Source organism: Ammospiza nelsoni, chromosome 26 (genome assembly GCF_027579445.1).
Source record: "Ammospiza nelsoni isolate bAmmNel1 chromosome 26, bAmmNel1.pri, whole genome shotgun sequence".
Lineage (NCBI taxonomy): Eukaryota > Metazoa > Chordata > Aves > Passeriformes > Passerellidae > Ammospiza > Ammospiza nelsoni.
In genome coordinates, this window is record NC_080658.1 from 3,155,655 (window position 1) to 3,173,428 (window position 17,774).

Genomic DNA, 17,774 nt, shown 5'->3' on the forward strand with positions numbered 1-17,774 from the left:
GGGAGGGGCGGCTGCCGGGAACAGCCGTGCGGGAAACCCAGCTGAGTTCCGGGCAGCGCCGTGACGTCACGCGGTCGCCGCCGCCGCCGCCGCAGCCTCTTAAAGGGGCCGCGCCTCGCCGGGCGGGCCCGGGCGCCGTGCTGGGAGCAGCGCCCCCGCGTGGGGAAAGGGGGATCGGCCCTGTGGGGCTGAGGGGATTGATCCTATAGGACTGGGGAGATCGATCCTATAGAACTGTGGGGATGGATCCCTGTGGGGCTGTGGGGATCAATCCCTGTGGGGCTGTGGGGATCGGTCCTACAGGACTGGGAGGATCAGCTCTAGGACTGTGGGGATCGATCCTATAGGACTGGGGGATCTATCCTATAGGACTATGGGGATCATCCTTGTAGGTCTGTGGGGATCGATCCCCTTGAAGCTCTGGAGATGGATCCCTGTGGGGCTCAGCGTGTCAGCCCTTACTGCAGTGCTATGGGGATGGATCCCTATGGGGATGGATCCGTGTGGGGCTCAGCGTGTCAGCCCCACACAGCAGTGCTGTGGGGATCAGCCCCTCCCCAGCACCCGGTGCCACGGACAGGCCTCACACTGGTGGTTTACAAAAGAGACTTTATTGCAACGCTGCTGCCTGGGCACAGCCAGGGACAGGCGAGGATCACCCGGGGGCCTCTGCCGCCCTGGCCCCTCAGCTCAGAGAAAACCCGCGCGGAAAAAACGGCCCGTGGGCCCGCAGGAGATTGTGTGAGGGCAGGTGAGCTGTGGGCTCACACGGGGCTGGGAAGCGCCAGCAGCCGAGAGCCGGTGCCCGGTGCCTCCCGCACCGGGAGCCTCGGGGCCGCCGGTGTCTCATCAGGGCTGCCTGCAGCCGGCACACGGAACCGACCGCTCACACCTCCTGTGGGGAGGGAAGCTGGGGCAGGACCCCGAGGCTGGGACAGCACTGCTTGAAGGAAAATAATTCTTTAAAAGTAAAGCAAGTTTATATATTGGGTTATGTGAGCAGCAGCAGCCTCGTGCTGGGGGAGCAGGATGGGGAATGCGAGGCTGGGGCTTGCAGCGGGGCTGAGTATGTAAGAGAAGCTGGGCTGAGCCAGGCAGAGCCCCCGAGGCACCGTGTGCTGCCCTCCTGCTGCCTCACCCAGGGCACGGAGTGAAGCTGCAGAAAGCAGGACACAGGGAGGAAGGCACAGGACATGGACATGGGCATGAGCCTGAGCTGTGCCAGGACACCTGCAGAAAGCAGATGCTCAGAAATGCTCCAGGTCCGGTGCTGGGCAGGTGTCAAGGCCTCTTTCTGATGGTCTAGAGCCTCACATGGCAGCAGTGCATCCCACATCCCTCTGGAAACAAGTCCCTAGCCGTGGTGGCTGCTCCAGCATCGCTGCCTGGGTGTCCCCCTCTCCCAGGGCAGCAAGTGTGGGCCCCGCTGCCTGTTGCCAGCACCACTGTGGGTGTGGAGGGAGCAGACCCAGCATGCTGCTCCCTGCCCTGGGACTCCTCCTGGATGTCTGGCAGATCCCTAACCTGTGTAGGAAGCCTGCAGCTTGCTCTGTTCCTGCCACAGCCCCAGGGCACAGCGGGGAGCAGCAGTGAGCCCCAGCTGTGTGACACCCCAGCTGCAGGGTGGCTTTGTGCAAAGGCCACCCAATCCTTGGGAGGGCAGAGAGGAGCAGCCCCACCTGCCCCAGGCCAGCTCAGCTTTGCCCCGTGCTGCCCAACGAGAGGATTTGCTCAGCTCTTCCCTCCCAGCTGCATCCCAGTTCCTCTGGTCCCCCGAAGGAGCAGCCGGGTTGGGTGCTGGGAGTCTTCTTGCCTGTGGCATGGCTGCAGAGCCTGGCATTGGGGGGCAGGTGGTGTGGGCTGGTGGGCTATTGCAGGAAGCTTTCTTGACACCAGGTTTTTCTTATGGAGGACGCTTGAACTTTCAGCTGTACAGCTTCTTGGGATCAGCACTCTCCAGCTGGGTCAGGGCCCTGTCACTCAAAGCACATCTTCAGGTGTGGGGCAAGAAGGCTGCAGCAGGAATGGTCTCCGAGGGTGATTTAGTAGTGTAAGAAAAACAGTTCCGTGTTGCTAATGTTTATGTGCTAAAACTAAAATATAAAATACACCTTGTACAAAGCAGGCAGGGGATCGGCATCGGCTCTGCAGGGTAAGGAGGATGCATTGTGTACACTTCCCTGGGGCTCCAGGGCAGGGAGAGCTCGAAATGTGAGTGATATTGTGTTCAGCTGTCATCCACAGCCCTCGTGCTCTGCAGCCTGTCCTACTCGCTGTCACTCTTGTCCACCAGTACCGCGTCGGTCTCCTCCGTGATCTCCAGCAGGGTGTGCATGTCGGGGCTCTCCCCACGCATCAGGTCTGAATTTTCTCCTTCCTCTCCACCAACCTCCACCAGCTCTGTGGCTTTCACCTCCACCTCACCCTCTCTGATTTTCTTGACGTGGAAAGTGAAGGGTGGCACTTTGTAGACGGCTGTCTTGGACCTGGCGTAGATGGTGTGGTCAGGGGTGAAAGACTTCCTCAGCTTGTCCCGAGAGCTCTTCATCTTCTCTCTCCTTTCGTTAGTCACAATTTTAGTGCCCAGTTTGTTCATCCTCTTCTCCAGGTTGTGGCGGGTCTTCTCCAAGTTGTGGCGGGTCTTCTCCAGGTTTTCCTTGGTCTTTAGCTTAGTCTTTTCCATCTTCTCCTTTGAGAATGCCTTCTTGAAGTCATCCACCCTTTTCATGCCGCTCCTTTTGATGCGTTCTGCCCGCGACTCTTCGATAATCTCCTCAATCTCCACCTCCTCATCCGAGGAGAGCTGGATGTGGTCCTCCTCTGCATGGTCCTCACCCACGGGGACCTCCTCACCCTCACCTTCCTTCTCCACCTTTTCACCTTCCTTTAGGGACTTGCTGATGCTCAGTTTAGATGGGAGCTTCACTTCATCCTGCAAGACACAGAGCGGAGCCAGTGAGACACACAGACACCGGCAACCCCGGAGCCAGCCCGTCCTCCCTCCCTCCCACACATGGGCCTCCACGCAGCTAAACACACCCAGGTACCTCAGGCCTGGGCTCATCCTCCCTCACTGCAGCTGATAAAGTCATTGTGAGGAGGATCTGCTTAGGACTGTCCTGCATGTACCAGGACTCAGGCAGCAGCTCTGCTCACCCTAGGCTGGCTCCAAACTCATCTGTGATGCCAGAAGTACAGGAAAGGCAGCCCAGCACTGAAACTGGAGCCTTTTCCCTTCTTCCTCTGTCTGTGTCACAGCCTTGTGCCTTCCAGTTTCATCTTTATCCTGCACTGGCCATTACAGCCCCTCACCCCTGGCTGCAGGACAGTGGTCTTCAGCTCTCCAGCCTGGCCAGGTCCAGCTGTCACCCCGGGCACAGCACAGGGCTGCAGAGGCACAGCCAGAGCTGAGAGTCTGGCCACAGCACCAGCATGCACACTCTGTCCTGGCTGCCCCCAGGCTGCACTCAGACTTTCCCAAGGCCTCAGGATCCAGATGTGGGGCTGGGAATCTCTTGGGATGCAGCAGGCTGCCCTGTTTTTCCTATTTCTCCACTGGGGAATAAGTTAGAGAATTTGCCCAAGTCCATATCTGGAGATAGTGGAGCCAGTGGTCCCAACTCACACAGCCGGGTCTGCAAGCAGACGCAGCTCAACTTGGATTCATTCAGCTTCTCCACGAGCCTGAGCCAGCCAAGTTCCTGATCCCAGTGGCAGAGGACAAGCATGTGCCTGGGAGAGGGGCACAAGTCTGGAGTGGAATTGGTTTTCATCTGAGCAGCACATAGCAGTGATTCACCTCTCTGTTCCCAGGACAGGCTGGAAATAGCCCATCACTGTCCAGAGCCTCACAGCTGCAGGGCTGCAGCTCACGCTCGGAAATTTATTGCCCAAGCAGTCAGTTCTAATCTACAGAGCTGGGTGGGAGAGGTGGGAGCTGCCAGGACCAGCCTGTCAGGAATCCAGCAGCAGCCAAAGGGCAATGTGTGGAACGGGCACTCAGCATGCTGAGCTGCTGGATTTGCTGAGGTTTGGAGAAGAGCCTGGCCAGCAGGACAGCCAGGTGCCATCCTGAGCCCTGGGGCAGGCAGCAGCAGAGCAGAGCAAGGATGGCATTCCAGTTCTGCACTGGAAATCAAGGGGCAGCCCCTGGTGCACCCCAAGTGCTTGAAGTGCATGGCAAACCCTGGAACACCAGCAGGGATTTGCCTGCCCCTGGCTTGGGGACGTGCCCGGGGTGACTTTGCTGTGGCACCTCCCATGCTCTGCGTGTCACAGCAGCTGCACAAAGGTGCCAAGAGCCAGGACAGGGGAATGGCCATTCCCCAGGCATGAGGAGGGGTGTTCCTGGTGCTGTTCTGGGACAGAACATCCCGGTCCCTGCTCAGAGCAGGACAGGACAGCATGTGTGCACACCCTCACCCGGAGTGCTGTCCCACTGCACACCACTGCCCTGCCTCACCAGGGTCACTGCCGCTCTGTGCCTCTGGCCTGAGCTCCTGGAGATGCCCTCCTTGCAGACAGGGTGCTGTCCCCAGCCCTCTGTGCTGTCCCCAGCCCTCTGTGCTGTCCCCAGCTCTGCCTTCCCTTCCACCCCTGGAGAAGTGACACAACTCATCAAATACGTGACTCCAGCACAGCTTCACCTGTGTGAAATCCAGATGCTCTCAGCTGCTTTCTCATTTTTTCCCCAAGCACAGGTACTGTTCCTTGGGCCAGATGAAGTTCTGGAAGCACGAGGGCATCTGGAGAAACTTTTGTGAGCAGTGGAAAGCCAGCTCCATGGGGCACTGGGCTTAGTGAGGATGGCACGGGCTGCAGTGTCTGTGGTGAAAGCACAGAGCTTTCATTCTGGGTTTTCAGGTGCTGGGTGAAGCTCTTCACCCTCCAGATCACAGGTCAGGTCTCATACACTTTGTGGAGATGAAGGTGAAGTGGCCAACATGTGTTTTCTTCATTTGATGAGCCATTTCAGCAGAAAACAATACACACACTCTCCAGAGGGCCAGGTCAGCCCAGGGCAAACCCACATCAGGGGGAAGGCAGGGATCCTGTTCTCCACAACAACACCTGCCAGAGCAATCCCAGAAAATTCCAGGGACCCTGCCCAGCCAGCAGAACATCAGGAACTCCAGCCACTTCCTTCCCTCTGAGGCAACACAATGAGCCAGAACAAAGGCATCCCCCTCTTGCCTGGCACAGCTGTCCCTGGAAATGGGCCATATCCTGCAAACCCTGATCCTATCGGCCCCTTGTGAGCTCCAGAATATGTGTTTGCAGCAAGAAACACACCTCAAACCTCCACGTCTGTCACATAAATAACAACTTTTCCTCACCTTTCCTTGTGCTACACCAGTATATCCTGCTTTTGACTGAATTTTCTGATGGGATGGGATGGGCTGGGCCAGCAGTGCTCCCATCCAGCCTCAGCAGCATCCTGCAGCTCTTCCCTCACAGCCACAAAGACATGGCCAGCAGCAGCTTTGGGTGCATGGCACAGTGGGAGCAACAACCCCTCTTGGGGTGCCTGCAGCTCTCCCAAACCCTGCACTTCCCCTAGAGAGCAGCAACTCTCCCTTTTCCCACTCTGCCAGCCCTGCTCCATCCCCAGAGCCCAGCCCCAGCCTGGCAGTGCTCACAGCTCTGCTGGTGCCTCTGTCAGGAGGCACAGAGGGAGCACAGCCCTTCCCATGGTGAGGATCCCAGCCTCCTCCCTTGGGATTGTTTCCAAGAGCTTTTCTCCAGCTGTGTTTGGGAAACCCTTCATGTCCTGCTCCTGGTTTCTCTCTCCCCTAGGTATAATTCCTGCATTTCCCACCCTCAGGCCACCTCTTCCTCACTGATTGCTGGTCTGACCAGTATTTAACCAGCTGGGGGATCACTGGAGGGTTTTCAGCAGTGTGCAAAGGGACAGTCCCCAGAGTCCAAGCTCACCTGCATTCAGGGAGCATCGCTGTGGGTTCAGGCACAGCACAGCTGCTGTGAGAACATCCACAGCTCTGGCACATCCTAGTGGGGACCAGCCCATTCTGCTGAGCATCCCTTGCATGTACCTGCACCCAGGCACTGCCCAAAGCCCACCAAGAACCTGCCCAGGAGGTTTCTCCAGTGGAGAAGGAGAAGTGGAACTGCCTGGTGTGGGCAGGATGTGCCTGCAGACACAGGCATGGAGGATAATGGGACGTGACTGAAACAATCAGGAACCATCCCAGGCCCATGGCTGGCTGCTGCACAAATCCCTGCTCTGTCCAAGCAAGGCACTATGCTCTCTGCACCTCATTTTACTCATGACTCATCCGGTTGAGCCACATTTTTAACACCAGGCATTCTATTTTTACTCAGAAAACACCGATCCTGAAGTGGGCGAGTCCGAAATCCTGGGTCTTGGCATCCCAGCCTGTTGGGGTGTTCAAAACCTGGCTCCCAATCAGCAGAGTCCCAAACCAGTCCTGTCCTCTCTGCTCGCATCCAACTGGCACAAGGACAGCGAGTAAACAACATTTTTCAGCAGATTTTGTTACCAGCAGCAGCAAACTCCGTGTACAGTGCAGAGCTGCACCCAGCAGCAGGACAGGGACATGGAGCCTGCATTATCCCTGCAGCACAGAGCTCCTGGGATGAGCTGTGCTTTGGGAAGCTCCCTGGCACTGGGCCTGTCCATCTGTGGAGTTTGTGGGCACCCAGAGGGGCCCCAAGGGCAGCTGGCTGCCAGCTGCTCTGTGTCCTCCTACTTCAAACAGCCCCGAGCTGTCGGATCCTCAGCAGCCTCTCCCCTGAGTGGGCTTTGCTTTTATCTGACATTGTTTTCGAGTTCCCTGGCAGTGAGTCACCCGCAGCCCACGGCCATGGACACCAGCCTGGTTGCTACAACACACGTAAACACTTCCCCTGGCCTATAAAAAGGCCAAGGAGACGCAGAGCTGAGCTGCATTCCCAGTCAGTGTGTAAGGAACCGAGTCCCAGCACTCCCAGGCACTCTGCTCTCCAGTTGGAAGGTTTTAATGGAAGGTTCTCACATGCACATGCAAATCACATCTGCAATTCATTTCACTCCGTTATTTTTGCACAACTGCAACAGCACAAACAGAGAAGTTTGGTTGATGTTTGCAGCAGTAACATGCAGAAAACGACCAGCTCGCATTTCTGGGCTCCACTATGACCAAATCAGGCTGATGCCAACACTTTGTGAGCTGCAGCCCCTCCTGCACCCACCCCGGGCAGCACAGCCTGGGCCTGGCCTCGGGGAGCCCGGGGGAGGATCAGGAGGAGCTTGGGCAGCAAACAGCCCTGCAGGTCAGGTCAGACTGTGCCAGAGAACAAGTTCTGCTCCCGTTTCCATGATAACTGCTCTGCTGTGCCAGGCCCCAGAGGACACTGCTTTGTGCTGACCTTCCAGCAGTGTCATGGGAAGGAGGATTCAGCTATTCCTGAGTAACAACAGCATGCCTGAGAAGCACCCTGAACACAGCAGGGCTCAGGAGTGTCCAGATACCCTGCACAGAGGGGCTGTGCTTTCCTCTCCAGTGGAACAGACCTTTTCTGTGGAGACTGAAATTGCTAGTTTGCTAGATCACAAAAAAAAAAAAAAGAGGCTTTTCTTACATCTGACATTATCCTTAAAAAGGAGTTTTCCCTGGCAGCTTTGAGCAGAAACCACAATTCCTAGACTTGATTCACCCTCACCTGGCTCTTGGAATATTCCTGTGGCCATTCCCACTGGACAGTGCTGCAAACACTGCTGGGTGACCCCCAAAGGGCAGCTGGAGCTTGGGGGGTTTTATCCAGCAGCTGCACAATGACCCGAAGGCAAGAGGCCACTGTGGCCTCTGTGGAATAAATGTTACATGAACAACATTTAAAGTCATCACTGCAGTGTGGGGAGGACCTGAGTCTGAGCAAGGTGGCCAGATAGAAATGGGAGATGCTGCAGGGGCTGCCTGGAAGTTTTATGGAAGTTTTATGTCACTGTTTGTGCCCTCTGCCTGTTTTACCTGTTTAAAACAACAACTTCAAACCACATCACAATCACAATCACAATCTAATGCTCACAAGAAGCCTGAGGAGGCTCCAGGGCTGCGTTTCACAGGGAGAACAGGTGGGATTTGCCCAGTCACAGCAGAGCCAGCTGCCCCTGGCCACCTGCCCTTTTTCATGCAAGCCACACAGCAGCTCCTCCTGAGGGAAAATCCCAGCTCCTCACACCCACGCTCATGCAGCAAGCACATTAGTCAGAGCAGGATCAGCCTTGGAGGTCTGAGAGCCTGAGGCAGCCCCAAGCAGGAGAGAAGCAAAGGCTGAGAATCAGCAGCTCCCAGAGCTTCAGAGGAGGTTCAGAGTGATCTTCAGGGAGTGATCTTCCTGCTGATGAAGCCCTAAACTGCTGCCTCCTCCTGTGTCTTCTGCTGCCCTGGGCCTGTCTCCACGGGCTGGGCTCACAGGGCAGTCCCTGGCGAAGACTCAAGGCATACCCGGGGCATCTTCTCGGGCTAAGATGAGGAAAACTCTGTTTCAATGGCCGGGGAAAGGGAGCACAATGGAAACACTTACCTGTTCCTTCCAGGAATCTGATTGAGAACAACAGTGATCCGGGTTAGCAGAGAACAGGCAGAGAGAAAAGGCACAGGGGTGTGTTTTAGTCAAGGGAGAAGGCAGGAAGCAGAATTTGACAGAAAAGAGAGTCAGCAAAGGTCTGTGAGTGGAAGAGTGTCTGTCTCTGGTTCAGGAGGTCCCAGGAGACACAGGATCCACTGCCACAGGGCCAGACTCTGCTCACAATCACAGGGCTTCAGTGTCACCTGTTGGGGACATGTCTCCCTTTGCTGCGGTGTAGCTGAACTCAGAGTTTGTTTGTAAGTGTAAGATCATGAAAAAAGGGTGGTGTGTCATGGACATATTTTATGAAGAATCCTTTTGCTAGGATTTTTTTCTTCTAAGAAGCTGAGAGGCCTCAGAAATGAAATTTAAACAATGGTTATCTGCTGCTGTGGAATGCAACAGGTGCATCTGTGATTGGTCTCATGTGGTTGGTTTTAATTAATGGCCAACCACAGTCCAGCTGTCTCAGACTCTCTGGTCAGTCACAAGATTTTATTATCATTCCATTCCTTTCCCCTCAAGCCTTCTGATGAAATCCTTTCTTCTATTCTTTTAGTATCATTACAATATATCATTTTCTTTTAATATAATATATATCATAAAATAATAAATCAGCCTTCTGAAACATGGAGCCAAGATCCTCATCTCTTCCCTCATCCTGGGACCCCTGTGAACACCACCAGAGTGGTGATTTTAAAGCCCTGTGTTTATGGATTGAGGTGCAGAGGCTGCATAGATTGAAGCAGGCGGGTGCAGCTCCAGATCTCTATCCGCTGCTTTTGTCACGTACTGACCTTACCCCAGAGCAGAGCCAGATAATTCCCAGCAGCTCCCAGATCTCTGCACCCAGTGACACAGCAAAGTCAGGCATGGCCTTGACTCTTGGCTTCCAAGGGTTGGACAAAGTTTGTGTCCAATAGTGCCAAGAGGTTCATGAAAAGAGAAGCCTCAAGCCTTAGAGACGAGACTTTTGAGTCCTGCAGTAAGAAGTCACCAAGGAATACTGCTGAGATAAAAAGGTCTAAAATATGAGAGGAGAAAGCAAATCAGGTTGGGATTAGGTAAATGTTAGAGGGATAAATAATTCATTCTCTAGTAGCATCTCCCTGCCTAGCAGAGTCCTCCCAGCCTCTGTAATTCTGGGTGTTGTGCAATTTGCCTGGCACTTATCAGGCACATCCAATTACCCTGTGTCCTGCAAGCTGTCTGAAAAGCTGGATGTGCCTCATGAGCTGTGAGAAACAGCCACTTGGGACAGGCACCAGAGCTGGTGCAGAGGAAGGGAGGGAGGGTGGGGACAGGAGGAGGCTGTGCTTGGAAAAATGCTTTTGCCTTTAGTGAGTCAGAAGAGAGGGAGAGCTGTAGGAAACAGAGAAGTAAATAGATTGAGAGTGAAAAGGAGCTTTTTTCCCCCTCTGACAGCATTAACATTTTTTGATGCCATTATCAGTCTGTTTGTACCACTGGCTTTGCTCTCAGATCTGCTCCTCCAGGATAAATCTGCCTGAGCTGATTGATGACTCCAGAGCTGCTCTGAACAGCAAAGCAGCAAAGATGGGGTTTGTGTTACAGATCCTGTGCAGACACTGACATTTGCATCCTCACATAAAGCTGAAGACTAAACATCCTGAGACTTTTTATTCTAAATATTTGATTTTCCTTTACTGATACTGCACATTTTGTTTCTGCTCTTTGTCCATCTCACAGCTGGACAGTGCACCCACAATTCTTCAGGTGTCCTGTAACTTATAGGAGATTTGCAGAATCAAGAGGACAATGCCAAATGGGATAAAAGAGGGCTAAGCCTGTTGCTGAATAGTTTATAAGTCATTGTTGTGCACATGAGAGGCCTGAGGGAGGAATTGGTGATAGGAGGGATATTACCTTGGGTTTGTTCTCATGAGCCACTACTCATCCAATCTAACCCTATCCCAAAGGCTGGGCAGCCTCTGGCCCTTTGCTCTGAGACAATTTGTGGCTGCACAGCTCAGCCTGGAACTATAATGGTGAAAGGATTTTAGCAAAGCAAACACTTCTGGCACCAACTGCTTATAAATAATAGCTGAGCAATGAAATATTAATGCAGTTGATACTAGATTGCAACAGAGAAATCCATGCTCCAGAGATGTCTGCTGGTAGACTGGTAATCTGCACTAAAAGAAATCCTAAGAGTCAGAACTATTAACATCCTGACTTTTTTTAAGGCTCAGTCTCCTCTGAATTATTATCTTGAATCTCTTATAGTTCCATAATATGCAGAGAATGTGGAAGATTTTTGTACATCAGGATGTTCATGTGCTGCAATGGAGGCAGCACTGACAGGAGCTGCTTTAGACTGGATTTGCAGTGAGACTGAAACCTGCTCTTTATTGTAAAGTATTAGCAGAAAATGAATACAGTGGCTGCTGCAATGCAAATCCCTTCCCCGTGGGAAGAGGGATGGATGTTCCAGCACAGAGAGCCTCAGCCAGGTGGACCCAGCTGGTCTTGCAGGAAAAGCACCTGGATACCTGGTGCTGTGCCCATCCCAGTGCTGTCATCAAAATTGCTTTGGAAATTCCTGTTTACTTTTTAATGCTGGAGCTGGGCAGGCAGCACTGAACTGCAGGCACCTCACCCAGCCAGGCTGTCCCTCAGGGCTGTGCATCTTCCTGGCTCTTGTCAATGCTCCACTGCCATTAAACTCATCATGAATGAGTTTCTGAATGATTAATTTGAAACAAAACCATGGCTCAGGGAAGCTGCCATTCTGTTTGGGCAGCGGAGAAAAGCTGTAGCCCGGGGGCAGTGGGTTTGTATGCCCTGGGGTCCTTGCCCTGTGCTGCTCCTCAGCTCCCTGAGCTTATCTCTTTTTCCCACACTCTTTTGAGTAGCACAGACCCAAAACTGAGGCTGCTCAGCTCTGAATCTGCCACATTAATGAGTGGGTTTGAGATCTGCCCCCTCCTTGTCTCCGTGTGCAGTCTCCCATCCGTATAAGGCCCACGCCAGCACAAAGCCAGGCTGGGCTATTTATATTTCCCTGCCCAGCCCTACCCACCCAACGCTGCATGGCTGGCATCCAGGTCCCACCCAACAGCACAGCCCTTCCCACGGAAACTCACATCTCACACAGCTCAGAGCAGCCACCAAAACCCCCAGAAGAGCAGATGAGCCCCAAGGGAGCCTCCCATGAGGGCAGCGTGGGGAGCACACACTCACACCCCTCAGACAAAGCTGCTCTTCCCAACAAAAACACTGCAATTAAACACTGCAGCTTTTCCCAACAAAAACATCCCCAGAGCTCAGCCCACACCAGCCTCAAAATAAAGGACCAGCACGCTTCAGAAATTCAATACTCGGTGTGCGTGCTGAGTGCTGCAGGGGTTTGTCCAGCTGTAACAAAATCGGCCTCTGGCATTTGCAGGAATAAGTTTAATTGTCAAAAAAACAGTTTGGAGGGAAATGCCAAGCTTACATAAACTGCCACGTGCTGCTCTCCAGCTCTCACAAAGTCTGGTTTCAGAGCAGTGGCTGCTTGCACAGGACATCCATTATTTAACCATGAACTGCAGTAACCAGCCCCATGTTGAGGATCCCAAAACCAGGAGATTTGGGATGAAGTCACTTTAGTTTGTTTTTATTAGCAACCACTCTCATGGAATTTTTTGGTGCCCTGATTTCTCTGAAAGAGAGGAGCTGGGACAGAGGCACAAAGGAAGCTCTGATGCTGCTGAGCAGTGCAGGCACTCACTGACATCAGACTTTTTAGGAAGGTAAATTCTGCACTGAATGTCAGTGTACACACTGGCCTGTCAAAACTGTCACCTCTGCTTTGGCTCAGCAAGTTTTCAAAAGAGAAAGTTGGGGCAATTTGGAGGGGTATGGTTGTTTTCGAGTTTTATTCTAAATAATTGATTTAATTCCCTATATTAAGTCTATACAAAAACTATAATTCAGAGAAATCAGATCAGCTGCTGGCAAAATCAGCTCAAAGAGGGTAAGCAAGTGTGAAAACACAAACGTGGATGGGAGTGAGAGTGATGCCTGTAAATGTTCTGCTCAATACCTCCTGTCAGCCAGGCAATGGGAGTGACGTCCAGCCCTGCATTTTCTCCCCCAAATTTTGAAACCACCCCAGCAGATATGCTCAGGATCATGCCACAGGTCAGACTTTCCCTGATAAAAATTTGGTTTTCATCCCCTGCTAATCTACAGCAAGAACAACACCATTCTCACAGGCAGTCTGGCTTCCCTCCGAGGTGCAAAAACTTCTTATTTGCACTCCCAAAATAATCCCTCCACAATGGCTGAGACCTCAGGACTCAATGCTGAGAGAATAATCAAACATCAAGAACCAGCAAAGAGCTCATTTATCTTTACCTCTTTTACTTCATCCAGCTGCAGAACTGTGCAATATGGAACCCTATTAGAGCAGGACTCTTGCTCTGCTCGGATCTCTCGCGCTGCTGTAAAAAATTGTGGAAATTTTACATCCCCAAGGATGAGTTTATGTCTTGTTCTCCAAAAGAAAAGACTAATAAGTCTCTGGACTTTTTGCCACAGCAACTGGAAACACACAGGAGTCACCCCCAGCTTGGGAAAGCAGCTTTCCCTGAGTCAGAGAGGAGCAATAATGTGCTCAGCACCGCAGAATTAATGACACGACCAGTAAAATACCCCACAGACACTTTGGTAGGTGAGGGTCTGAGGAGTGAGACAAGGAATTAGAGGGTTATTTTGTAATTATTTGGTTTTAAGTGTAGACACGGTTAGGGAAGCACAGTGAATGGCTCAGTTAACCCCAGGGTGGACCCCATGATTTCCCTCCAGGGCTGGGTGTGCTCCACTCCCATGGAAGTGCCGGCACGTCCATGAGGGCACAAACAGATCCATTTCACATGGTGCAAACCTTGGAGAACTCCTCACCTGTGCTCTGTGACATTCAAATCACACTAAATTCCATGCTGGGAAATCATCCCAAATCCCAAAGCATTTCTTCCCCTAATACCTCCATGATTCCTCAAGCCCCTGGCACAGCCCCTGGCCAAAGGACTCTTTCCAAGGCTGCCCTGTCCTCACCACAGCAGCAGGGACAGGCCCCAAACTTTTAGAAACAGGATTGCTTTTTCATATTCCTAAAGAAACTCCGCTCAGTTTCAATAAGGCACAGCAAACCAACACAAACTGCTCATGAAACACTAACCTGCAGATGTTTGGGATGCTTCCCAAGGACCTTGAACCTTGCCAACTTCCTACCTATTTCCGTAACTGACATGGAATGTTATGTTTAAACAATTCCCTCCACTCCTCTCATTTTGCAGTGGTCGTGGCTTCTATTTTATTTTTCCACGGATAGATTGATACAAAAGGCTTGTAATAAATCCACACACACATATCTGGCTATAGCTGGTTGTGTTTCCTGTATGATCTGAGTCTTTCAGTCGTGATAAACAACAAGAAGTCCCACAGGTACATGTCTGACCTCTGAGCCTGTCATGAGCCACTCGCCCTCAAACCTCACAGAAAGGACCATTCTCCCTTTTATTCTGCTTTTTTTCTCTCTCTTCCCATGATCAGCACTCGAAGCTTCTCCATTTGTTCCTAGCACTGGCTATTATTAACCCAGAGCTTTCAACTGCAGCATTAACTGTTTCACCCACTTTTCTCCCCTGTCCCAATAGAGAGTTTGCTCTGATGCAGAAAACTAACTCCAGGCAGGAAACCTGTAGAATCACATTCATCTCTCTCTCTCCTTGTTTAATGTTAAATGAAAACTCCAACACTTAGTGCAAGGAGGTGAACATCAAGCAAACCAAACCTGTTATTGAGACCAAACAACAAGGAGGCTCAAGGCTTGCAGGATGCAGAAGAAAGAAGATGGGAATTGTACAAGCCCTCAGCAAAGGCCACCCCGAGCACTCAGGGGGCTGGGCTGGATTTTGTCTGACAGCTCTATCTGCCCTGGCTGGACAGATTAACCCTGAGGCTGGGGTTACTATCACTTGTTACTAGATGCATGTCACAAATTTGAAATATCATCGGTCTCCACGTAGCCACACACATGGTGTCTCTTGGTAGAAGGCACGTTGGCAGATGGATTTCCAACACCCCCTTCTAGATCCCAGAGCACTATTGCTCTTTATTGAGCTAAGCAGTTAAATCAGGTTATTTTGATATTCTGGCCCGTTGCAGCGAGTTCTGAGGGGTGGGAACTCAGGATTGATCCCTATCTGCATTAAAACTCCTGTTAAATGGGACAATTCTGTCAAACTTCGTCTTAGGACATGCAGCAAATGTTAAACCACAAATGAGGTGACAGGGGACGCGCCTCATCTTGGGCTGCCAGAAAATTTGGGGAGTTTGGGAGAACATGCAGCGTGACGGGACCCTCAGCAAAGAAAACACCCACTAACAGGATGGAAAGACATCATGAAACACTTTCCTTACCTGATAGATCATGACTTTGAAGTTCCTGCGCTTCAGGAGCTCCGCTTCGTTGGCCTCCAGCTTCTTGATCTGCCCGGCTTGCTTCTCCAGGTTCTGCCTGACGGTCTTCACGTTGACGCTCACCTTGCGCACCTTCTCCAGCATCTTGTTGACGGTGTTGCTGGTGGTGGTGTGTGCCTTGGTCAGCTTGGTCAGCTCTCCCTGGATGCTGGTCACGGCGCTATCCATCTCCTGCTGCCTCTCCTCCAGCTGCGTTTGGGTCAGCTGGATCTGATCCACGGCCCCGATGATCTTGTCCAGCAGGGTCAGCACCATCACGCCGTTGATCTGGTCGGGTTTGATGGGCTCCTCGGGCGCCTGCTCCTCCGAGGTCTCAGAAACGGTGGGCGGCTCGATGATCTGCAAGGTGGTGTCCTCCATGGTGTCTGTCAGTGCAGGGAGAGAGCAGGGAAAGCTGAGCCCGAGGCTGGGCTGAACTCCGAGCTGGGAGAGCAGCCAGGAATGGGGAGAGCAGCGAGCGAGAGGCTGTGCTGAAATCCAAATGGCACAGCCCCGCACGGCCGGCCAGTGGAACTGCCCTGCAAAATTTTCCAGCCTTGCAGCAGGTCATTGGCTGACTCCACCTCAGCTATAGAAAAGGAGCCGCTGCCAAATGCCTGCTTGACCCACCCTTTTGAAATGATTAAAATAGTTGGAGGGGAGACGAGGGCTCTGCATGCAAACACAAGCACGGCTCAGCCAGGAATGCGAAGCTCTGGAACTGCAGCCGCCCCTGCTTTACTCTCAGTCTGAAGGCGCTGAAGCAACAGGAGGAAAAAACAAAATCCTTTAGTGAACGGCTCGGGAAGCTGCTAGGAAGAGAGTGGGAAGCAAGCAGCCCCATCTGGGCACAGCTGTGTGCACTGAAGGCTTTAAACAACTTTTTTAAGGTTTAAACAACTGCACATGCTGAAGTTCAGCTGGAAGCTCAAACCTTCTCCCAGTACTTAGGTTTGGGGTTTTTTTTTTTCAGGACTATGAGAACCAGAATTTCAGTATTTTAAAGAAATGTCACAATTTGAATTCAGTAGTAACAGCATGAAAAGCGGACAGGAATCGAAGATACAAGTCTATATCTTAGGAATGCCCCCTCCCATGTACATGCATGGTACATGCAGGGTGCAACAGATATCCAATCTGTGTGGAGATTTAACTTCTCTGAGTTAAAAATCTCCACACAGATTTAACTCAGAGAAGGATAATTCCCTCCTGGAGTTAAGCAGCTGGGCACTCCCCCTAAAGGAGCTCTCCCAGCTCTGCAATCTTCGAGCCCTCTGCAGGTCCTGTCACGAGAAAAACCAAATTTAAATGTGGGGCACTGCTTGTAAACAAAGCCCGAATTACTCGTGGATTTAGTGGTAAAATCCCTAAATTATTCAAAATGTGGGAGGTGCCACCACAGACCTTGCAACAACTCAGCTGAACGTGCCAGGAATGTGGAGAAGGAAAGTTCAGATCTTGGGAGTGACCCTGGTTCTGGTTCTGGGGTTGGCTCAGCCAGAGGGAACCAAGTGCCCATGGCCAGGGCTGCCATTTGGGAAGGCTCTGGGCACACTGGCAAGGTGGCAGCTTTGACAAGGGGTATTCACCCTCAGCATTCCTGCTCTCAGCCTTTGCCACTGCCTGGCAAACAGCAGGCTCCCCTAAAGGAGCTCTCCCAGCTCTGCAATCCTCGAGCCCTCTGCAGGTCCTGTCACCAGACTTTAAATGCAGGGACACTGCTTGTAAACAAAGCCCAAATTACTCGTGGATTTCGTGGCAAAAACCCTAAACTATTCAAAACAGGGTGGCACGTGGGAGGTGCCACCAGGCCTTGCAACAAGCCAGCTGAACACGCCAGGAATGTGGAGAAGGAAAAGTTCAGATCTTGGGAGTGACCCTGGGCCAGACCTTTCTCTGGTTCTGGGGTTGGCTCAGCCAGAGGGAACCAAGTGCCCACGGCCAGGGCTGCCATTTGGGAAGGCTGTGGGCACACTGGCAAGGTGGCAGCTCCCCTCATTCTTTTACAAGGGGCATTCACCCTCAGCACTCCTGCCAGGCCCGGCCTGCTCTCAGCCTTTGCCACTGGGCTCCTGCCAGGAATGATCCAACTGGGCAACCCCGACATCCCACGGATGCAGAGGGCCATTGTTCACTGACAATGCCCACAGCAGTCAGCACTTTCCCTGCTGTGTCCCTGCCCCATGACCTCGCTGTCCCCACTGCCCTGGGCCTGCTGGCTCTGGGATCACAGGATTGCACCCTGGGCCCCCTCAGCAGTGTGAAAAATGTGTGTTTTATCATTGGCTTTTGGCAAATATTAAAATGAATATGATATGTGTTATCTTAGAAAATTTTGCTGTATTAATTTTTTAAACTAGTGTGTTAAATATAGTTTTAGGTTATAACAAAATGTTAAAATAAACTATGCTATGGAAGATACTCTTTTTTCTAAAGAAAGGACTCACACCAAGATAGCAGCCACAGGACACCTGAGTCTTTCAGAGAAAGAGAATTTATTGCTCCATTATCAGAAGAAATTAACTTCTTCCCACCTAGATGGGCTGGGTGATGCCATTAGGATTAAGAGGAAGAAGTTGACACTGCCCAGACAGAATCCTGTGTTTGAATGGAATCTATGCATCATCTATGAGATGTATGAATATACAACAGGCTATTGCTTTTAAGGGTTAATCCTTTGTTAACGTCGGTCCTTTTTTGGGCTTATTTTG

The 17,774-nt window shown here is 52.0% G+C and overlaps 1 protein-coding gene across 1 annotated transcript; it reads right to left on the reverse strand.

Annotated features, from left to right (window-relative positions):
- Positions 1-592: 592 nt before the first annotated feature.
- Positions 593-15,592, reverse strand: CAVIN1 (caveolae associated protein 1). Its single transcript, XM_059489252.1, has 2 exons — positions 15,025-15,592; positions 593-2,932 (listed from the first exon to the last, which is right to left on the reverse strand). Exons 1-2 carry the CDS (start codon positions 15,442-15,444, stop codon positions 2,267-2,269), a joined length of 1,086 nt encoding a protein of 361 aa, XP_059345235.1. The 5' UTR covers positions 15,445-15,592; the 3' UTR covers positions 593-2,266.
- Positions 15,593-17,774: the final 2,182 nt, after the last annotated feature.